Consider the following 19849-nt stretch of genomic DNA (forward strand, 5'->3'; position numbering starts at 1 on the left):
TTTTTTTTTCCGACGTGCCGATTTACTGTGACGTCATTTTAATATGACTTTGAGAAGTAGCTGCCTCAACAGGTGTGAAATGAAATAAACAGCTAGTCCATGCAGAGATTTGGATCTAGAAAACAAACTTACACTGTTTTTATAAGAACTACACTAATTTATTCTATACTAGGTAAGGCAAGGTTAGGTCTTTTTTTTTTTTTTTAGCAAGTTTTAAATGAGATTTGTTTTACTGATTTCATACATGCCGTTTTTATGCCTTGGTGATCATTAATATTAATTTTACACAAATGAAAAAGTTACGTGCCAAATAATGATGAACATCTCACTGCAGAGTAGTCAAACATGGTGAAGTTTTAATTACACTGCTCAAAAAAAAATTAAGGGAACACTTGGTCAATACATTACAACACAAAGTCAGGCAAACTTTACGATTATCAGTCACTTCTGTTAGGGAGCAAAGACCAACAGGTTCATTGGAGAGATGACAAAACACAGGTTGGAGGTCTCTTTATACCTCCTGATTGACTTTTCTCTAATTTTGCTTTTTGTTGGTGGCCTATCAGACAGTACCTGCGGCCCATTCAGGTTGCACAGGTAGTCCAGCTCCTCCAGCATGTCACATCTAAACGTTCCAATGCTAGAAAGTTTGCTCTCCCAGCACAGTCTCAAGAGTGTGGAGGAGATACCAGGAGAGTTACTCTACGAGAGCTGGACAGGGTCGTACAAGGTCCTTGATATAAGATCAGGGCCGCTATCTGATCCTTTATGCAAGGAGGAACAGGACAAGCGCTGCCAGAGCCCCAAAACAAATGACCCCCATCAGACTACTCAGGTGTCCCAACTGTCAGACTCCATGAGGATGGCTTTAGTGGGACCAGTACTCTCTGCCCAGCAATGCGTAGCTTGACTGGGATTCAACAAAAAACACCAGAAACAGGAAGTTTCTGGCACCTTATTCTCTTTGCAGATGACAGCAAGCTTCATCCTGAGCACACGTGACAGAGTCTGGAGAAGCTGTGCCTACACCATCATCCAGCATGACTGGTCTGACAGCAGGTCAGTGATTGTCAGGGAAAGTTTATCCCTGGAGAGTTGCACAGGCCTCCATGTTTCAGCCAACAATACCCTGACTGAGTGTGTGATGTAAGTGTTCCCCTAATTCTTTTCTGAAAAGCTCATTTTTACTAAGCAGCGTCTCCTTCATTATAAGGCCCGGATATGTTTTGCAGCACCTTTTTTTGAGCAAAAACTTTATAAATCACTGTCTTCACTGTAAAAGTCACTCTAAGGAGATTCAACACAGTTCTTTAAATTAAGCTTCGGGCTCTGGCCAGCAGTCATTTCACTTAGCTTAGCAGCAAGAGTGGAAACAGAGCAAAGAGCTTACCTGGTAATGCTGAAAGAGTGTTTTAATTAACCTTTAATGTGATGCCGAGCACTGTCAGTTGTAATACAAGCCATCTTTATGAAGGGAAAAGACCAGTAACAGCAAAAAGAAGAAATGTCACATTTTTCCACAATTAAAAGTGAGACAAGTGTACTTTCTGCAACAGGTTTGATTAGCAAAATCTTAACAGCACTGAAAACAGGGAAGTGACATCAATTCTGCAAATTTCTGAAATTCATAAAATTCAACTTGGATGGTTTTTGTTGTTGTTTGGGGGGTGAAAGAGCAGTACTACGCTCTAAAAACAAAGTATTCATGCCATCGTACCTACCACCATCTCAGCCTTTGGCCAAATTCTTCTTCTTTTTTTTTTTTAAAGTTAAATGAAGGAGGATCAATTTCTTTTTGGCTCATCTCCGTGTCGAAAGAAAAGTCCTTTCAGCATGATAAAACACCAAAAACTATGTTCAGCAGTTAGTCTAGGATACAATCTCCTTACTGAGTGACAGTCACCATTTTTTTCAAGCCTGGAAGATCTTCTGAGGAGAAAGGGTGCCCTTTTAAATGCTGAAACAGCTGTGTGTAGTGATTTAGAAGCTGCGGGGGTCTTAAAACTGACGTTCCGCTAAAGTCTGGAGACGCTAATCCAGCTCTGTGAGCTTTTCTCATCCATGATGAAGACATTAAATGCCAAGGGGCTGCTGTTCTTTCAGAGCAAAGTCCGAGCAACGTATCTGAGGAGCCCTCCGTGTTGGAACAAGATAACGTCCGTGTCGCTGTCAAACAGGGCGGTGACGGAGAAGGACTTTCCTTGGCTGGTCTGCAACAGAAAACACGAAAGACACGTTTCGCTTCACTCAGCAAGGAGACCCGAACATGACTAGTAAACTGCAGAGAGGGACTAATTTGTGGACAAACACATAAAGTGAGACTAAGAATTAAAATAACATTTTTCTAATCAGGATTTTAGCACATTTGTCACTGACATGTTTCATCATTTAGTTTAGAGCTTAAAAATAACTTTAGCTTTGCAGAGGCTAAAATGCAGCAAGTGTTGCATACCTTGACGGTAAGCTCCTGCCCTGGACTCAGGCTCTCCGGCAGGGTGATGCTGAATCTTTCCTTGCCACTGAGCTCCAGTGAGTCAGCGTTCTGGCCTGACAGGAACTGGAGTGGCATGATCCCCATTCCTACCAGCTGGTTCCTGTGCAGCTTCTCAAAGCTTTCAGCAATCACCGCACGCACCCCCTGCAACCACAACAAAAGCAAGGAAGTAGAAACACAGTGGAACACAGTTTGCTGAACATGCACGGCCATTTCCACATTCCACAGTGGGTCAACCTACTGTAGTGTAAACTCTGCTAAATTACAACTATAAAAACTGCAGCTTGTTTACCAGCAGGTACGGTCCTTTGGCCACCCAGTCCCTGGAGTTTCCAGAGCCGTAATCTTTGCCTGCCAGGATGATGAGGGGAATGCCGTCTCTCTGATAGCGATCAGCTGCCTCGAAGACATCCAGCTGAGCAGACACAGGAAGAGAGAGCAGTTATCTTTAGCTGCTCTGACACAGCAGAAACAACACAGTACCGAGTCTGGCTTGAGCCTGCAGCAATCAGCAGTGCTAGACACACAGATGGAGCCACCCAAAGGTCACAGACCCGCCCGGGGTAACAGCTAGCTCATGCAGCACGAGTGAGTACATCAGCAAAACCAAAACAGCCCAATATTTGTCAAAAGTTAAAAGGAAACCATTGAGGTTGTGTTGCACTTACTGTCTGGCCTGATGGAATGTGCAAAGTCTTCGGGCCTGGCTTTCCGATGAATCGGTTTTGGAGCTTGATGCTGGCAAACGTGCCTCTGGTCATCACGGCGTCATTCCCTCTGCGAGCGCCATATGAATTAAATTCTCGCGGTGTCAGTCTGAGGAACAATTCCAAAGTCAACAATATTAGTCAATATCAGGTTAAAAGGGAGTTTTTCCTTCCTACTTTCGCCAACTGCTTGCTCAGAGGTTTGTCTTGATTGTTGGGGTTCTCTCTTTGTTACTGTAGAATCGTTTTCTTACAATAAAAAACATCTTGAGGTGACTGTTGCTGTGATTTTATGCTATAGAAATGAAATTGAAACGAGTTGAATTATCTTTCAATTTTCAAAGTGAAAAAGATCTCACCATAATGCAGGTTTACAAGACTTGCTTTTCTTGATAGATTTCATTTGATCGTCTCTGCAAACATTACTTTAAATTCGAAATGCTGGAGGTTCATAATGTATGAACTCTGCTGAAAGAAACCCTGGATTTCCCTCCATACTCCTATGGTTGATTCAATAATGGTGACGGCTCGCCAACTGAGCTGATTTTTAATTCATTTCCTCACTGATGCATTAAACTGTTATTATCACCAGACCAATAAATCAAATCTGCCTCACTATAGTTTCATTTTGCATCTCCACACAGTTAGGTGAGAAATAAACTTGTGTTTTACGTTTGTGTGTTATGGAGGATGGATAGTGCTAACACAAACAGATGCACGCTAACCTCCTCTGCTGCTCTGTGATGGCGGCAATGCCACGAGTCGTGGATGATGTCACAGGGGGACGATCAGACCATGAAGCAGATAACTTAACTACAAATCCCTTTGCACCACTTATTCCTTTGGATTTTAAATATGTGCTGAAATGTTCTCATTTAGAGCGTCAAACATTTAAACCCAAGTTTTAACCATTGCCATCATCTTTGAAAACCTGACGTTGGTTGATTACAAAGCTGTCCAACTGAAGCTGCCTTGAAAGATTTAAGTGTATGTGTCCACAAGGGCTGAAGGCTGAAACTGACCGTTTGCTCATTAGGTACTTGGCAGCAGCGCTGACCCTTGCAATGCTGCCCGCTGGTGAAATGTGGTCCGTGGTCACTTTGTCCCCAAGGAACAGTAAGGCATGTGCGTTTTCTATTGACTGAGGAGGAGGCACCTCTTTACTCTGAAAACGGAAGCATTCAAACATTTAACACTAGGGAAGTAAAAACATCTCCTCTAAGGTCCACGCACAGTCAAAGGATGTGCAGCACAGAGCGCTCACCAGCTTGCTGAAGAAAGACGGTGATCGGATATATGTGGACTTGTGATCCCAGGGGAAAAGAAGAGAGTCTGAACATTCAACATTTTTCCAAAATGTGTTCCCTTTCTGAAAGACAGAAAGAAATCACATTAAAAAAAGAAAAAGCAAAGAATGTTTTCCAGTCATCCGTGTCACGCTTTTAGCAATTCAGGATCAATCAGTTTCCACACTCTCTCTCTCAGATTGAAAACACAAGGAAATGTTCTACTTCAGATCTGTTCAAACTACTGAATAAAAGCATTTTTTTAGGTGCATTGTTTCCAAATGTGCAGACAGACAGAAGGAGCACCGTACTGCTGCTCATGCTGTGCAGCAACTGCATTAGAAGTTGAAGAAAAGTAATAAAGCTCATATCCTGACCTCCATCCTTCCCCTTAGATCCTTAAAGATGGAGGAGAATACTGTGTCCTCTTCAATCTGTTGGACCTCCTCTCTGGACGGCCAGATATCTCGCAGATACACCTCTTTCCCATCGGATGTCAAACCTACTCAAACAAACAAGAAACCAAATTTGTAAGAATTTATTTAAGAATTTTTCAAGTTGTATTGAGAAAATGAAATAATGTAAATACAAACACGAGAGGATGTCTTTTTTTTTAAATATTTCTAGCAATAAAGGTTTTCTTTGGCTTATACAAAACATAGAATCACAACATGCCCCTTCAGTGTAATCTGCCAAATCCTCTGACGACCCTCAGCTCTGAGGTAAAACCCTTTAATAGAGCGCATTTCTTACCTAAAGGCTCCTTCTCAAAGTCGACTCCCACAGTGCCTGCAATAGCATAAGCCACCACCAGGGGAGGAGACGCCAAGTAATTGGCACGCACACAGTCACACAGTCGCCCTTCAAAATGCCTGTTGCCAGACAGCACGCCGCAGGCCACCAGATCACCCTAGAACAAAAGAGATCATGAAGCTCTGACTGCTCTAACAGCATCAGCAGCTCCTTTCAGCCCGATGAGGATCCTACCTGTTTGATTGCATCCACAACAGCTTCTGGCAATGGCGCCGTGTTCCCCACGCATGTGGCACAGCCATAACCAATCACCTCAAACCTGTCATGGAAATGGCAACACAGGTCTGTTTAAAGGATATGAATCATTCCGGCGTCTTTTGCGTCACCACCTTAGCACACAAACCTTGCATCGAACAGGTAGTAATTAACACAAGCTCAAAGTTTTTACTGGTTTAGATCACAATGCTGACAAAGCTCCAAACTTATTACTTCTAAACCATGCAGCTATCTGGTCATGAACATTAATGCAAGAACTTAAAATGAACAAAGTCATAAATACATTCATGAAGGGCTTTCGGTAAAGTTGATGTATTGTTTGGCTCTTAAAACAGTAATTTTGGGCAGATTTGTTAAAGGTTGTGTTGTGACAGTAACATGCCTTTTAGAAGCTTATCCTTATGCTTTCATGGTGAACCCAATTTTATAAACACTGGATGGGTGCAAAACACCGCGGCTAGATTAAATGTTGCTATACCCTGCAGCAGTCGGCAACAGACAAGATCAGTTCATTTAGTTATTCATATTTTATTTACAAAAAAACGGCGGTTAAACCACTCGTCTAAGATGTTACAGAACACGGCCCACAGCACCGCTCTCTCTCACACAAGCAACGTGAACAACAGTCAAACAAATCTACATTAGTATGTAGGTTTATTTCAGTAAACTGGTACAGAACCGCTCAAATGGAGCAATTTGCAACCACATTGATCTGAAAGGAAAGAGGCCTGCTGGTGCTAGTGCTGATAACCTTAGCCACACCCAGAAAACTACTAACTGTGCTTCACCAAAAACCTCCTTATGATTGCTTTGTTCTCTGTAGGTTCCTCTGTACTACCAGGTTCTCTGTAGTTTGCATGGACGATAACAACTGCCAAATGGTAGTGAAACTTGACAAACTGCAGCGTAGACTGGAAACGGAGAGTGCTGGTTCACCCAGTGATATCCAGCAAACTTTAGCAACCACTCGCCAATCAGTTAGGGATATAAATCTTTCCCTAGTGATCAAAGATGCCAGCCAGCATTTAGGCTTATGTGACTGAGGCTTCATGTTTACATTTCTTTGTAACTAGACAAAACAAAGTGCTTTACATAAGACATTAGACTAACTTCACACAATACATACATATACAAAAACCTTAAGTTTTTGTAGAAATACACTTTTAACCATTTAAATACACTGATTCCTATACAGTGCTTTTCTACTCTCCTGGAGGACTCAAACCACTTTATTATGTGTTTACTACTACCTGGGCAGTATTTAAGTGTTCAGTTACAGGTCATACCTCCTCAGACCTGCAAATACCTGTTTATTCCAGGTTATTGCCTTGGTGCTAAAGAGATATTTGTGTCTGTCTGTGTTCTTGCTGTGTACATACACTTACCCCAGCTTATTAAAGTAAGGCAGGACTCCACTGGCATTGAGGTAGTGCGTGACCATGCCGCTTCCGGGAGCCAGGCTGGTCCGAATATAAGGCTTGACGAGAAGCCCGGCCTCTACAGCCTTTCTGGCCAGAAGCCCTGTCAATCACAAATAACTCTACGTTATGCAGTGCTGCAGACTGTAAAATAATTTAGAGTGCCAGTGAAAACAGGCAACATGATGCTGATATGGGTGTGCAATATAGCTTAAAAATTATTTCAAGAAATTTACAATAATAATATTCATATCAATATAAAATAATGAACAACATTTTGTTGATGCTTGCAGGCAGCAGGATTTATACGTTTAAATAAACGAAGATATCTTCCACTGAGCTTGCATGAGTGATGACACACCACCTAATTCAAAGTGTGACTCTATTAAAATAAAGTGTCAGCAGCAGCGACAGTGACACAACAAAAGTTAAATGTAACCACAAAAGTAGCCATTGTTTCCCTAGAAGTTATAAAACATTAATAATGAAGTGTAAAATTACTGTTTAACCCTTTAGTTTAACATTAACTAACCTTGTAACTCATCAGGAGCTGCACAATATTCTCACGTAATAAAAGAGACTTATTTTCTGTGATGTTGCATCTTGCGTCAAACTTTCTAATCAGCTGCGTTTCCACCATCTAACCACTTCAGTAATTTCCATCCACTGCTAGCTCTTTCTATTTGCAAAGCATGGTGCTCTCTTAGAGGGCTGAAGTAGCTCCATTTTTACTAAATATCATTAGAGACTGTCACCAGGCTCTTGTTGTCAGAACAGGTCTGGGCTTGTCTTGTTGTGTTCACAAGGAAAAGTAAACACATCATGCTGCTATGACATTGTGATGTGACACTTTGATATCCCCTAAAAAAATGATACCAACAGCTCCAAGCTTTAGAGCTTTTATGTTAGAATTGAGGGGAAAATGCACTTTTTCTGGCTCTTTCTTTGAGTCAGTCCTTTACCTGCAGTCAACATAACAGATGGATTGCAGTTGTTAGTACAGCTGATGACAGCAGCGATGACCACTGAGCCATGGGACAGCTGGTACTCCTGACCACCGTGCAAGAAAGGAACACGGATCTCCTGCTTCTCCTTAGCGATGTGGAAGCCTTTAAAACCCACCTAAAGACAAACCAAAGAAAATATAATTACACTGCAAATCCTGCAGCTTAACTGAAAACCAAAATACACAAGAGTTAACTTGAAAGTTACATTGTTTAGTTTTTGCATCTCACCTTCTCATCAAGACAACTCTGAAAGTCTTCTTTCATACTGCTGACAGCCACTCTGTCCTGCGGCCTCTTCGGTCCACTCACATAGGGCACCATGGAGCTCAGGTTGAACTCAATCACCTGCACAAAGATCAGCAGTTGTAATTTCTTTCATTATGACCTCTATTTCTGACCCCTAGGGTGCTATTTGCAAACATAGCTTTTATAGGGCTTGTCAGAGTGTCATTACTACATTTTTTAACTTCATAAAAACATTCATATCAACAGAACACCACAATCTATTACTTTTAATTCAAAATCACATATCTCCACATTTGTATTCTTGGCCTCAACTTAATTTACTTTAAATGATTCACAGTTTTACTTTTCATACTTTTTCAACTACAAATATATCTTGCCCCTCAAATTACCCACTGTCTAAAACAACCAGTTTTAGTTCCTCTTCCTCTAGCCAGCCATCTTCTGATTGGCTAGCTAAAGCGTGGGTGGGGCTTCTGTGCCAACAGTCAAAATTGTGTTCCTAAATCAATCATATTAGGCCTCGGTGACACAGGCCTTGAAGTCAGTCAGTAAGCCCCCCCAAAGGCTCCATTTGTTCCCCAACTGGTTGGCGAGTGGTTCCCTGAAGTTCCCTGTGATTACTGTGGTCTCTGCTAGACTGCAGCTGTTCCCCATAGTTTTCATGTATGAAGCAGACTTCTCTGATAAACACTGGCCAACTATTTGCTGAGTAATGAAACCTGAAAAGGTGAAGTAAATGTGGAAATCGAACCCGTTTACCTTTCAAGCAAAAGTTGTGCCTTATTGGCACAACCAACGTGTCTCAAAAGGCGCAGCTTTAACTTTGGAGCCGGACATTCTCTGTTTCCAGTGTGCGGGGCACGTTTCACAGTTCCACTGATGCTCGGCCAGTGGTCGGCAAGTGTTTGCAGACAATTTGGCGTCGTTCCTTCAGACTATGGTCAACCATGGCAAACTGCTACCAAAGCAATCCCAAGGAGGTTTTCAGTGCAGCGCAACATACCTCTTTGCAACCAACTTCACCTAGCAACTTGCCAACCAGTTGGGGAATACAGTGGTGGTCTGAAACTGAGTTTTAGGCTCACAAGGATCATTTGCAAAAACTATGACCTCATTATTTCAACCTTTCGCAATGTACTGTAAAGTTATTAAGAAAATTAAATCTCTAAAAGTCTGCACTTTTCAATAGAGACTTTTAGAGATCACATCTTGGACAAATTACCTCAGAGTACTGGGGGTCTTCTGAAGGGTCATCATAGCTTCGGAAAAGTTTTACAGCCTTCATGTAAGACTCCAACAATTCAAGTTTTTCCTGGGTAAAATCTGGAATGGTGTAAAATTACATGTTGGCCTGGGAAACTAAAAAATAAAATAAAATAAACAGTAAATAATAAAAATAAACAGAAGCTGTGACTAACTCACTCGTCTTTTTAAAGTGCTTGAGTGTGACTTGGTCGACAGGGAAGAAGCTGACAGTAGCATTGTACTCTGGGCACATGTTGGCAATGGTGGTTCGGTCGGGGACTGACAGCTGGGAGACTCCAGGTCCAAAAAACTCAACGAACTTCCCAGCGATCCCAGCCTGCCGTAAGTGCTGGACAAAAAAAATTTAGAAAAAGAAAGCACAAGAAATAATTACACATAAACAAACAAGATGACTTTTATACAACAGAATCATCCTTCAGTTTTTTCGTTGATTTCTATAGTTTACAATGATAAAATTACACTTTTACAAACACCTGCCTCTTACAAAGTAAATATGCACCAAACCAGTGTCGAAACATGTTCTTGCCTTACAAAGTACTGACCAATACCAGTGTTATACTGATTAATTGTGTTTCTCACGCTGTATCTCAATGTCAGGTGGCACCTAAATATCACCCTCTTGCTTCATAAAACGAATAAAAGAATACACCATTTTTATTTAGTAAATTAGATAAAGTAAAAAATTAATTTGATATCATATTTTATTTCAGATTTTATTTCATTACTATTTATACATAATCAAATCTGATTGGCCTGTTGCCATTGAAGGTCAACCTTGCTTTGTGAGTGAGGGTCAGAGTTATAGGTGATCCAAGCATCAGATCGGTGCATCCTCATACCACAGCTCTGCTCTCTCAACACATAAAGAAACATAAGAGAAGACTGACCTTTGTGATACCGAGGACGATGTCTATGGATGTGGTCAACGGGTTAATGGAGCCCACCAGCTTACAGCCCACTACTTGAGGGAGAGTCAGAGATATTGGTTGGCCCAGCATTATGGCTTCAGACTCAATTCCCCCGACTCCTGAGAGAGAAATATGGTAAAAATTGTAGAGTTTTTATCTTAATTTTTATTTCACTTTCTGTCTGCACCAGCGAAAAAAACTCTTCTGATGTTAAAAAGCTCCGGTCAATATTTCCTATAAGGGCGGAGCGTCAATATTGTGAGTGAAAAGTGTGGATATGGATGTTCTTTTAGTGTTTTTAGTTACATTTGTAACTACATTTAGTTACAAAAATTGTTTCACATTGAATACGTCTCTGCATGTCTTTTCTCAGCAGTGCACACACATAGAACAACTTTTATTTTTTAAGTGTGTTACATTATTGTCTGAATCCTACTTTACACACATGGTACATTAATAATTTCTTTCTGTGCATATGGATCACAATCTGACAGAAAATATTTTGTCTTCTTCTTCTGCACAACTGTCAACTGAGATTTGAGAAGATTTAAAGTTTACACAGTGGAACAGTCTAGAATAAAGCAACACTCCTCTAAATCCTCCTAAACAGTCAGATCACACACAGTCTTCAGCAGTTCCTTACAGACGACGTTCAACTTTTTTTAATCTGAAACATCGCAATGTTTCTAAAACACAGTGCATGCATAAAAACACACACTTACACTTGATTATTTAGGTTAGCATGTTGCTATATCCCTTAATGCATCTGCTCATTTTTGACCTGCTAATTTGTGCTGCTTTCATTAGTATGCTGGTCATTACCTAAACGAACTGACTGCTTCTGTTTTATGTAAATCAGTGCATCATCAGCTGCAGAACTTTACCCTCCCATCGGCACATGGCTACGATTACAACATCATACCAGTTTGACCTGCTTGCAAAACCTAATCTTTATATAATTTATTATCTTTATATTATTCATTAATCATTTCTCTAAGTGAGAGTCTCCATGGGCTTTCTCAGCCAAAATATTACACGGTGAAGGATCAGGTTTAAACCATCTAAGTCAGCGGTCCCCAACCCCCGGGCCTCGGACCAGTACTGGTCCGTGAGTCGTTTGGTACCGGGCCGCAAGAGTTGAGGCTCAGGTGTGAAATGTATAGTTTTCAGGGTTTTTAATCGGTTTTCAGTGTTATTTTGTTATCGTTTTTATCGTTAACTCTGTTTTCCTGGGTCTTTTCACGTGTGTTATGAATAAATCTTCTGTTTTTCGTTACCGGTACTAGTTTTATTTTGTTGTATTTATCCGCGACACCTTAAAGGCCGGTCCGTGAAAATATTGTCGGGCATAAACTGGTCCGTGGCGCAAAAAAGGTTGGGGACCGCTGATCTAAGTGGTGCAATTAATTGTTACATTATCCCTAGAAAATGTTGTATTATTTGAGTCAAAACTTCCACAGATTTCTGACCAAGGAATTGTTTAAGTGCCTTAAATACATCCTCCAAAATATGTTTGGTTTAAGGCAATGTGCCCCACAATTTCTCCAAGAATCATTTCACAGTGCTTAATTTACCCATTATTCCAGGATTTTCTAAAATGTCATAACTACCTTCTGTTTGAATTCCCTACATGTACTGCATACTGATGCACCACTTATCCTCTGTGGTGGATATATCTGCAATACATCTGTATTCATATCAGTGTCCCATTTTGTTTTTATCTAGAGTGTAAATTTAGAAGCAGAGAAGTTTGCATTGCAAAGTTACCGTCTTGTATTTGCTGCCCTTTTAGTATGTGACTTATTTGTGTCTCTTTATCGCCTCCTCTCATTTCTCAGAATAGCTATTCAAACACAGGTGTACATTACAGCCACTGAGCATTTTCTCATGTTTACAAAATGCCAACAACTGTCAAAATATTGGAAAATCTCTTACCCCAGCCAAGGATGCCCAAGCCATTAATCATGGTGGTGTGAGAGTCGGTTCCCACCACACTGTCAGGGTAGATGAAACCGTCGCTGACTTGCACCACTCTGGACAGATACTCCAAGTTCAACTGGTGGACTGCACCAACATCCGGAGGAACCACGTTCACATTCTTAAATGCTTTTGAACACCACTGTTTGGGAACAGTATCAAAAATTTTAGCATTTATTCATTTAAAAATTGTTTCGCTACATAACCCATAACTGTGACTTCTTTTTTACTCAGTTATAAAAACTACAAATCATATAAAGACTGCAGCAGCAGCAGTCATTTTTCTTGTTTTACCTTAAAGAACTGAAGCCTCTCTTTGTTTCTGATCAGTTCCATTTCCTGATTTCTCAAAGCTGTTTCAACTCTGCAGAAAAAAAAGGAATATAAGTCATCAGCAAACATGCGAAAGGGGGAATTCAACTTCTACTGACGTATGTCAACTCATGATAATCAGATGTTCTCATGCTCTTCAGGTCATTTTGCAAACAGAAACGCCACATCTGCGAGAATTTCAAAGGCTGCACAATTTCCTCAGCCAGTAAAATCATCTGATCTAATGTATTATCAACACATAAACATAACTGCACAACAGCTCAGTTACTGTATTCAACTGCTGTTTTCATTTAATCATCCTCATGGTGCATATTAGCCCCTCCCCCCAGCATCCTTTAAAACTTACTCAGAGACGGGCTGCAGGTGGAAAGGGCAGAGGAGAGGTGTATTCTCAATCTGTTGGACAGAGGCTGGAGATCCACCTGGGGAGTCGCTGCAGGCCGCTTTACTGCAGGAGCCCCGCTGGCCTCCACACTGTGCGCCCCCTCTGGACGGAGGCCTGGAGTGTACTGAGCGAGAGGGCCCCTGGCTTGGACCCTCCCCTCCACCAGGGTTGGGAGCATTTTGTATGGCACTGTGAGTAAAAATGTAAAAAGAAACATTAAATTCATGAGGCAAGGCAGCGACAATATATTTTTACCAATCTGACTCTCCATGATAATCAACAGAGAATTCACATTCACAAAAACAGTTAATATAAACACAAACATACCATTTGCTATAATCAATCTGTAATGAGTGATCTACTATGAGGTCTGTAGGGCATTTAGGATTGACCAGGCTAGGATCCACACCATGTTTGGCCACAGCGTCTCTCATGGCTGCCAGGTCCACCATTGCAGGAATACCACTGTAAAAGGACATAAATGGAAATGTATATAAACACACACACACACATATATATCATATGTGTATACTTGTTTATGGCAGAAAACAAAGAAAGATGACAAAGGATCTGATAAGCTAATTGCTGGTGGGTCACCTGCGTCACCCACATCTTATCACTCATCTATCCATTCTGCTTTCTCCAACTGAAGATAAACTGATTTCATCTCATGTTTTCCCAACACACAGACCACAGCGCTGATGCAAAGAAAGCCCTGTGAAACTCACGTAAAGTCCTGCAAGAGGACCCGAGCGGGAGAAAATGGCACCTCGGCTTTATTCTGCTCCTGCTGCCAGTGCAAGATGTTCCGGACGTCTTCTTGTTTTGTGTAAAAGCCATCACAGTTACGAATTGCTGCCTCCAGTAAGACACGGATGGATAGAGGCAGCTTGTCTGCACAGAGCAAACAAAACAGTTATTTCCCACAGCAAACAGTGGGTAATTAGGCCTAACACTTTATTAACCGCCCCTGTTAGATAACTGTTAATTGTCGAGATGTGCTCTGAGAATTTGTTGACAAATGAAAGTGCCAACACACCGATGCCTCTTAAGTGTTACTTCAAGACAATCCTTTTACCTTACACAACTATCCTGAGACACAAAAGAGTTTGCAGTGTCTTTAAAACATCATAACCTGTAAAAACATTTCAGTCAGAGGGCCTGAACTCACCATATCGGGGATCGTTTAATTTGTATGGATTGAAGAACTTGATCTGGCCATCTTTCAGTGTGTCGATTAGATGGCTGTACGGGTGCTCTGCAGCAAGAAAGGAAAAGAAATAAAAATACACTCATGAAAATAAAACTCTGATGCCTGAGAAATATACAAATAGTCAAGTAAACTTAACTACCTGCTGACTCACATGAAGTACTCCATCTGCTCTAACCCCATGTTATGAAGGCAAGAAAATTGATTTTTATCTAAACAATAGTTTCAGTTATTTTTAGTTCGTTTTTTTTTTTATTTAGAAAATGACATCTAATACTTTGATCAGGTTAGGCTTTAGAGTACTTAAGGGACCACTAAGGCTGAAGAACAGTCCCATGCAGAGCTTTGATGACCATCATCAACATGTTTGAGCTGCAAACTCATCAAAGGGGCTGCGTGAAAAATATGTTGAAAAGCCAGTTTGTTGGCTACTATTGTTTCTCGGCCCCTTAGCTTAGCTCCTGCCGGCATGGGAACCAAAAAAAGTGAAGTGTTACAAACAATGAAAATTCTCCACTGAAGCCATTGTCTGTGCTTCTTGTGCTGCTTTTTTGATCTCGTTTTTTCCTATGCTTCCCCACTTAACGGTCATCTCCACTGTTGCTTTCTTTCTTTCAAGCCCACTTTTTAACCAATAAGCATCTGTGCATTTATCATTTATATGATGAGTTATTTAAGGACAAGGACACACTCTTTCCTCTCTGGACATCAGACCTGTTTCTAGAACAAAATGACTGTGTGTGACTGTGTGCGCAGTAGTTGGAGTAATGTGTACCTACACTGCTTACTTGGGCTACCCTTTTAAAAACCTGGAACTTATTGAACTTTATTGGCATATACTGTCAAAAATCATCATTAAGAGTACAGGGGAGGTCACCTTTATGAGGGAAAGAATTAAGACACCTGACTGGCTGGAGGCTTACAATTGTGTTTTTACATGTCATGTGATAGTGGTCATTTGGCGAGGGGCTGTAGCATACCAATTGCAACATTGTGCAACATACTAATACTGAATTCTCTCCAACGTGTTCATCTAACTAAATGAGTGTGGTATAAAGTACTTTGAGTGCTCGAATTGAAAAGGGCTTCAAAAGAACCAGTCCATTCACAATCAGTAGCTGTGTATTCAAACTTCACTTTAGATCAGAGGTGTCAAATTCTTTACATACAAAAAATAACATTTTTCTTTTTTGTTTAGAGTAAAGAAATGCAGCCTCAAAATGTTCCCATTTAATGAACCATGAACAACCGGCCTGATGTGTCTTTAGAGCAGTAGGTGCAATTTGAAAAACATGTCTTGGGTTTTCCACATGCTGCCAGTCTACTGTCATGAGAAATAAAACATGTGAGCACAGCTCTTTGGTTTAACCATCTACCTTTAATGTGGTATAAAAGGTCATGGCTATAAAAGTGCTTTAATCAATTTTTAACAACTTACAACACTAAGCTTCCTGGCGTCATACTTTAGAAAGTGGATCCAGTGGGTCAGACTGGAAGGCTGGTTCTCGCCCTCTAGCTATATGTTTTACACCCCTGCGTGAAGTGATATTTTACATATGTTTCTTGGTTAGTCTATGACTGAAAAGCCACAGAATGGATGCTACAAATGAACTACATGAAAATGCAGTACAGAAAAAGAGAAGCAGACGATATACATTTTGTTTCAATACTTCTTTTCTCATCTTTAAGCATAGTAAAAATGACCCCTGTAGCATGTAGTTAGCTGAACCTAAACTAAGAATAAGCCCATTTGCACTTCATGACATGACAGGTTGGGATCAAAATCTTGAGGGCTGTCCAATCAGGATTTACCTGTTAAATATTGATTGAATTTGTGAAAAAATTAAGCTGAATGAGTGGTAAACCTCTACACGGAGAGCATTCTTGGCACAGGATTGCTCAGTGGTCGCTCAACAGGACATCATGCTGTAACTTTAACGCTCAGATTTCTAACTTTGAAAGCAACATTCTTTAAAAAAAAAAAAACAACAACAGTTATTCGACACAGCAGAACTACCTCAAAACGATCCACCTTTAACATAAAGACTCCCTTGTAGAATTTGATTCCTAAATTCAAAGAGTATATTTAAGGAATCCTAAAAGGAGTAAAAGGCCCCGCACTTATTTTAAAATTAAATGTAAATAAACACATATAAAACCATTCAGTGAAATCCTACAAATCTATTTATATACATCAGTGGCATACTGGGGGTTTCTTATTGGCCTTATCTGCAATATTTCCTCAAAATGCATCCAATTGCTCCTGTTGCAGCAAACAAACAAGATGTAACTTAGCTCAGTTTTATCCATGCAGATACTAAAATACTAACACAAGAACAACGGATGGCCATCTCCAACTCCAGCATAAGGAATTAAATGAAAATATGTCTAAATATGAAATCCAAATGATTGGAACATCTGTGCTATATCTATCATTTTCATCACAGTTTATTCTTCTTTTTATGCACCAGTTCAGTTCTTAACCTCTAAAATTCCCCTAACAAATGAAAGATCCCTGGGTCGAGCCCAAGAGCAGACACTAATAGCTTGGAGGGCTTGCGTCAGGAAGGGCATCCGGTGTAAAAAAAACAATAAGCCATATCAAATATGCGGACCCCAACCCCATGTGATTACTGGAGCAGGTCAAAGTAGCTTCACTTTTCAGGCCCAGCAGGTATTCTCATCTCTTACAAACTGTATGCAAAAACTGTGAGGATGGACAATATAAAGAACATATTACAGACTATTAAACTCAAACACTGGCTCATTATGAAATCCTGAGAAGTGGAGACAGATCCTTTTGGAGACTTGTATCCACCGATAAAAGCAGCGGGCTTCCTGAAAGAAATATATTACTGCTACGCTGATTACAGAATTACTGCAAAATCAGCCCAAGCTAAATCATCGTCTGGATCATTTTTTTTGTTTTTTGTTAATTAATTTTTTTTTTTTTCCATAGGGGGTGTTTGCCGGTGTTGTGCCAAAAAGTGATTGTCTGCCAAAAACTGATTTCCGGTATTTGCCAAAAACTGATTGCTCGTATTTAAACTGCTATCAGTAACTTGTTGGGCTATAATATGTGAAACATATGTCAAATGCATCCCTCATGGATGACATAAAGTCATCTTGAGCCACAAACAACATTCGTGTAACAAGGTAGAAGCCGCAATCAGTTTTTGGCAGTGACTTTTATATAACCTTTATTTAAACAGTTAAAAAAAATCTCATTAACATTAAAAATGTCTTTTGTAAGAGTAAGTTGGCCAAGAGGACAGCAGAAATGGCAGCAAATATTACAATATTTCTGTAAAAATATTTTAAGTGGGGATAAAGGACCGGATTGGTTATAATGTAAGTACAATAGCAGAGAGTTGTAAAGATACTTGAAAAACAGATATTGTTTTAATTCTCTATATAACCCCTTTGTAAACCCTGTTCACCGAAGTCTATTTACGAACATACGTAAAGATATTACACATAAAAAATACACAGAAACATTGGAAATCAATTTTTGGCAGACAATCACTTTTTGGCACAACACCGGTCGGTGTCACTGCATTGTATGGTATTGTATTTATAAAGCCGTTTTCAAAAGATCTCAGCCAAAGAGCTCGCACTGATAATATACCGTGAAATCACACTTTGTAACGATATTATTTTGATGCTAATGTTAATTACTAACGACATAACAATAATGTCTCCGTACATTATGTCACCTTTGCATGCCTCTTGATGACAAGCAGAGCAAGACGGCTTCAATGCTAACAGGCTGCTAACGCTGACTCTTATCGTGAAGCACACACTTCCCTAACCAACTACTTATCGCTCTACCGGGTGAACATCTTAAAGCGATAAGAAAATGCAAGGTACTTGACACAAACTCTACTGTTATATAGTGCACGCTACAGCTGTTACAAAACGGAAAGAAGAGAAAGACAACACTGGTTTGCGGTATGAGCTAATTTCCCTGTTTAGTTGTACACTGAGCATCAACGAGCTAGCTAACGTTAGCTTTTATGTCTCTGACAGTGTGACGCCGCGTACACTGAATATAATCTTAAAAAGCTAACGACAGCAGTTTTCAGTACATGGACGTGTTTATAAAAGCGGCATGTGTGTCTTAGGCTAAACGGTGGATCAGATATCAGCTCTAACGGAAGGTTAAGAGAAGAAATCCCTTTACCTTTGACTGGGGAAGTGTGCGCCATGATGACTTCTGAAATCAACACGACTCGTTCTCACTACTGAGCAGGCAGCACGGGGCCGACCAATCAGATCACAGAGATCTATGACCACGCCCATCGGTCGACTACTGACAAAATTAAAAAAATTTTACAGCAAAATCTTATTGTTTGTTTGTTTGTTTTAATCTCATACACTGGTCATTTTTAAAATGTTGTGCTATTTTTCTTCCATAGCATGTCTTACAGACAAGTGGGAAGCAAGCATTCAAAATATATATTTAGTTCACTGTTTTTCAGTGTTTTTCAATGAGATCCTTTTGCAAATTTGCACATAATCAATGAGGTCTCATTTGCAAACTTTAACCGTAATTTTAGAAAACTTTCAACACACGAACGACGAGCAGACAGGTTTCACACAGTCTTTTGAGCTACAATATAGTGGTTTATGAGTTATATCAACATTTATAAAACATACTGTATAGCTTATTAAGTGAGGGTTGTTAACAAGAACATCGTTTTTCACCCATGCAGTGATAACTAATGCATCTGCTTGTAGAGTAATTAAAAGAAAACATCCGTAATATATATTTGGTGAATGGTTTTTGGTGTTTACCAATTAAACTGTTGTGTAAATTATGTCATAATTAGTAATTATTATTAATTATGTCATAATTAGTTGCATCATTTGCAAATTTAAACATAACATTTTAGAAAACCTGAAACATAAACAAGTAATTACCTCAATGTTAGTTGTTTCATTGTAATATCTGCTAATTTTATTAGCTCCCAAATAGTGGTATTCAATAAAAAAAATAAAAATAAAAAAAAACTCAAAATGAATGTCTGTAATGAGAGCAGTTATACTGGAGCTCTTATTACATGTAAATTAAGATGATGCTGATATTTATTAGCAATGTTGGATAACACATGCACAAGCAGAACAGATATAGTGAAGATCTCTTTATTTAGAGCATACTGTACACAGAACACCTGTGTATGAACTACAGGAAAGCAAGCTTAAGAAAACTTCATGTAACACATAATGACACCATGAAATTGTTGTTGAAGAGACTAAGGTGGCTCAGAGATGTTATACTGCTGAAGCCAGTATATTTAAAGCTTATCAAGAAATGTCATGTATAAATATAACTCCAAGCTTGGCCCTTCTGAGAATGTAATCACTGTGAGCTTAACAGATATAAAGTTTGTCCCTGCATGTTATCAGTCTTCACTGAGACAACAGTAATTTGGGTGTATTTTATTTGTTATCTTCTTTATTGTATTTTATGTGATTTTCTTCCTATCCACCATCAGTCTGGAATAAACACTGCCTGACTGATTTACTTATATGTGGACTTAGACAAGAAGCTTGTTAACCATGTTCTAATCGTATTATGAT

The 19849-nt window shown here is 39.8% G+C and overlaps 1 protein-coding gene across 1 annotated transcript; it reads right to left on the reverse strand.

Annotated features, from left to right (window-relative positions):
* Positions 1 to 336: 336 nt before the first annotated feature.
* Positions 337 to 18562, reverse strand: ireb2 (iron-responsive element binding protein 2). The gene is made up of 22 exons (XM_026175212.1): positions 18450 to 18562; positions 14228 to 14314; positions 13785 to 13950; positions 13384 to 13521; positions 13018 to 13245; positions 12633 to 12702; positions 12297 to 12480; positions 10341 to 10480; positions 9610 to 9781; positions 9410 to 9510; positions 8170 to 8286; positions 7897 to 8056; positions 6902 to 7037; positions 5475 to 5559; positions 5241 to 5397; positions 4865 to 4989; positions 4466 to 4570; positions 4224 to 4366; positions 3163 to 3310; positions 2787 to 2909; positions 2453 to 2638; positions 337 to 2210 (listed from the first exon to the last, which is right to left on the reverse strand). The coding sequence occupies exons 1-22, from the start codon at positions 18472 to 18474 to the stop codon at positions 2100 to 2102; spliced, it is 2907 nt and encodes a 968-aa protein (XP_026030997.1). The 5' UTR covers positions 18475 to 18562; the 3' UTR covers positions 337 to 2099.
* Positions 18563 to 19849: the final 1287 nt, after the last annotated feature.

The sequence above is a fragment of the Astatotilapia calliptera genome, chromosome 7, assembly GCF_900246225.1.
Source record: "Astatotilapia calliptera chromosome 7, fAstCal1.2, whole genome shotgun sequence".
Classification (NCBI taxonomy): domain Eukaryota; kingdom Metazoa; phylum Chordata; class Actinopteri; order Cichliformes; family Cichlidae; genus Astatotilapia; species Astatotilapia calliptera.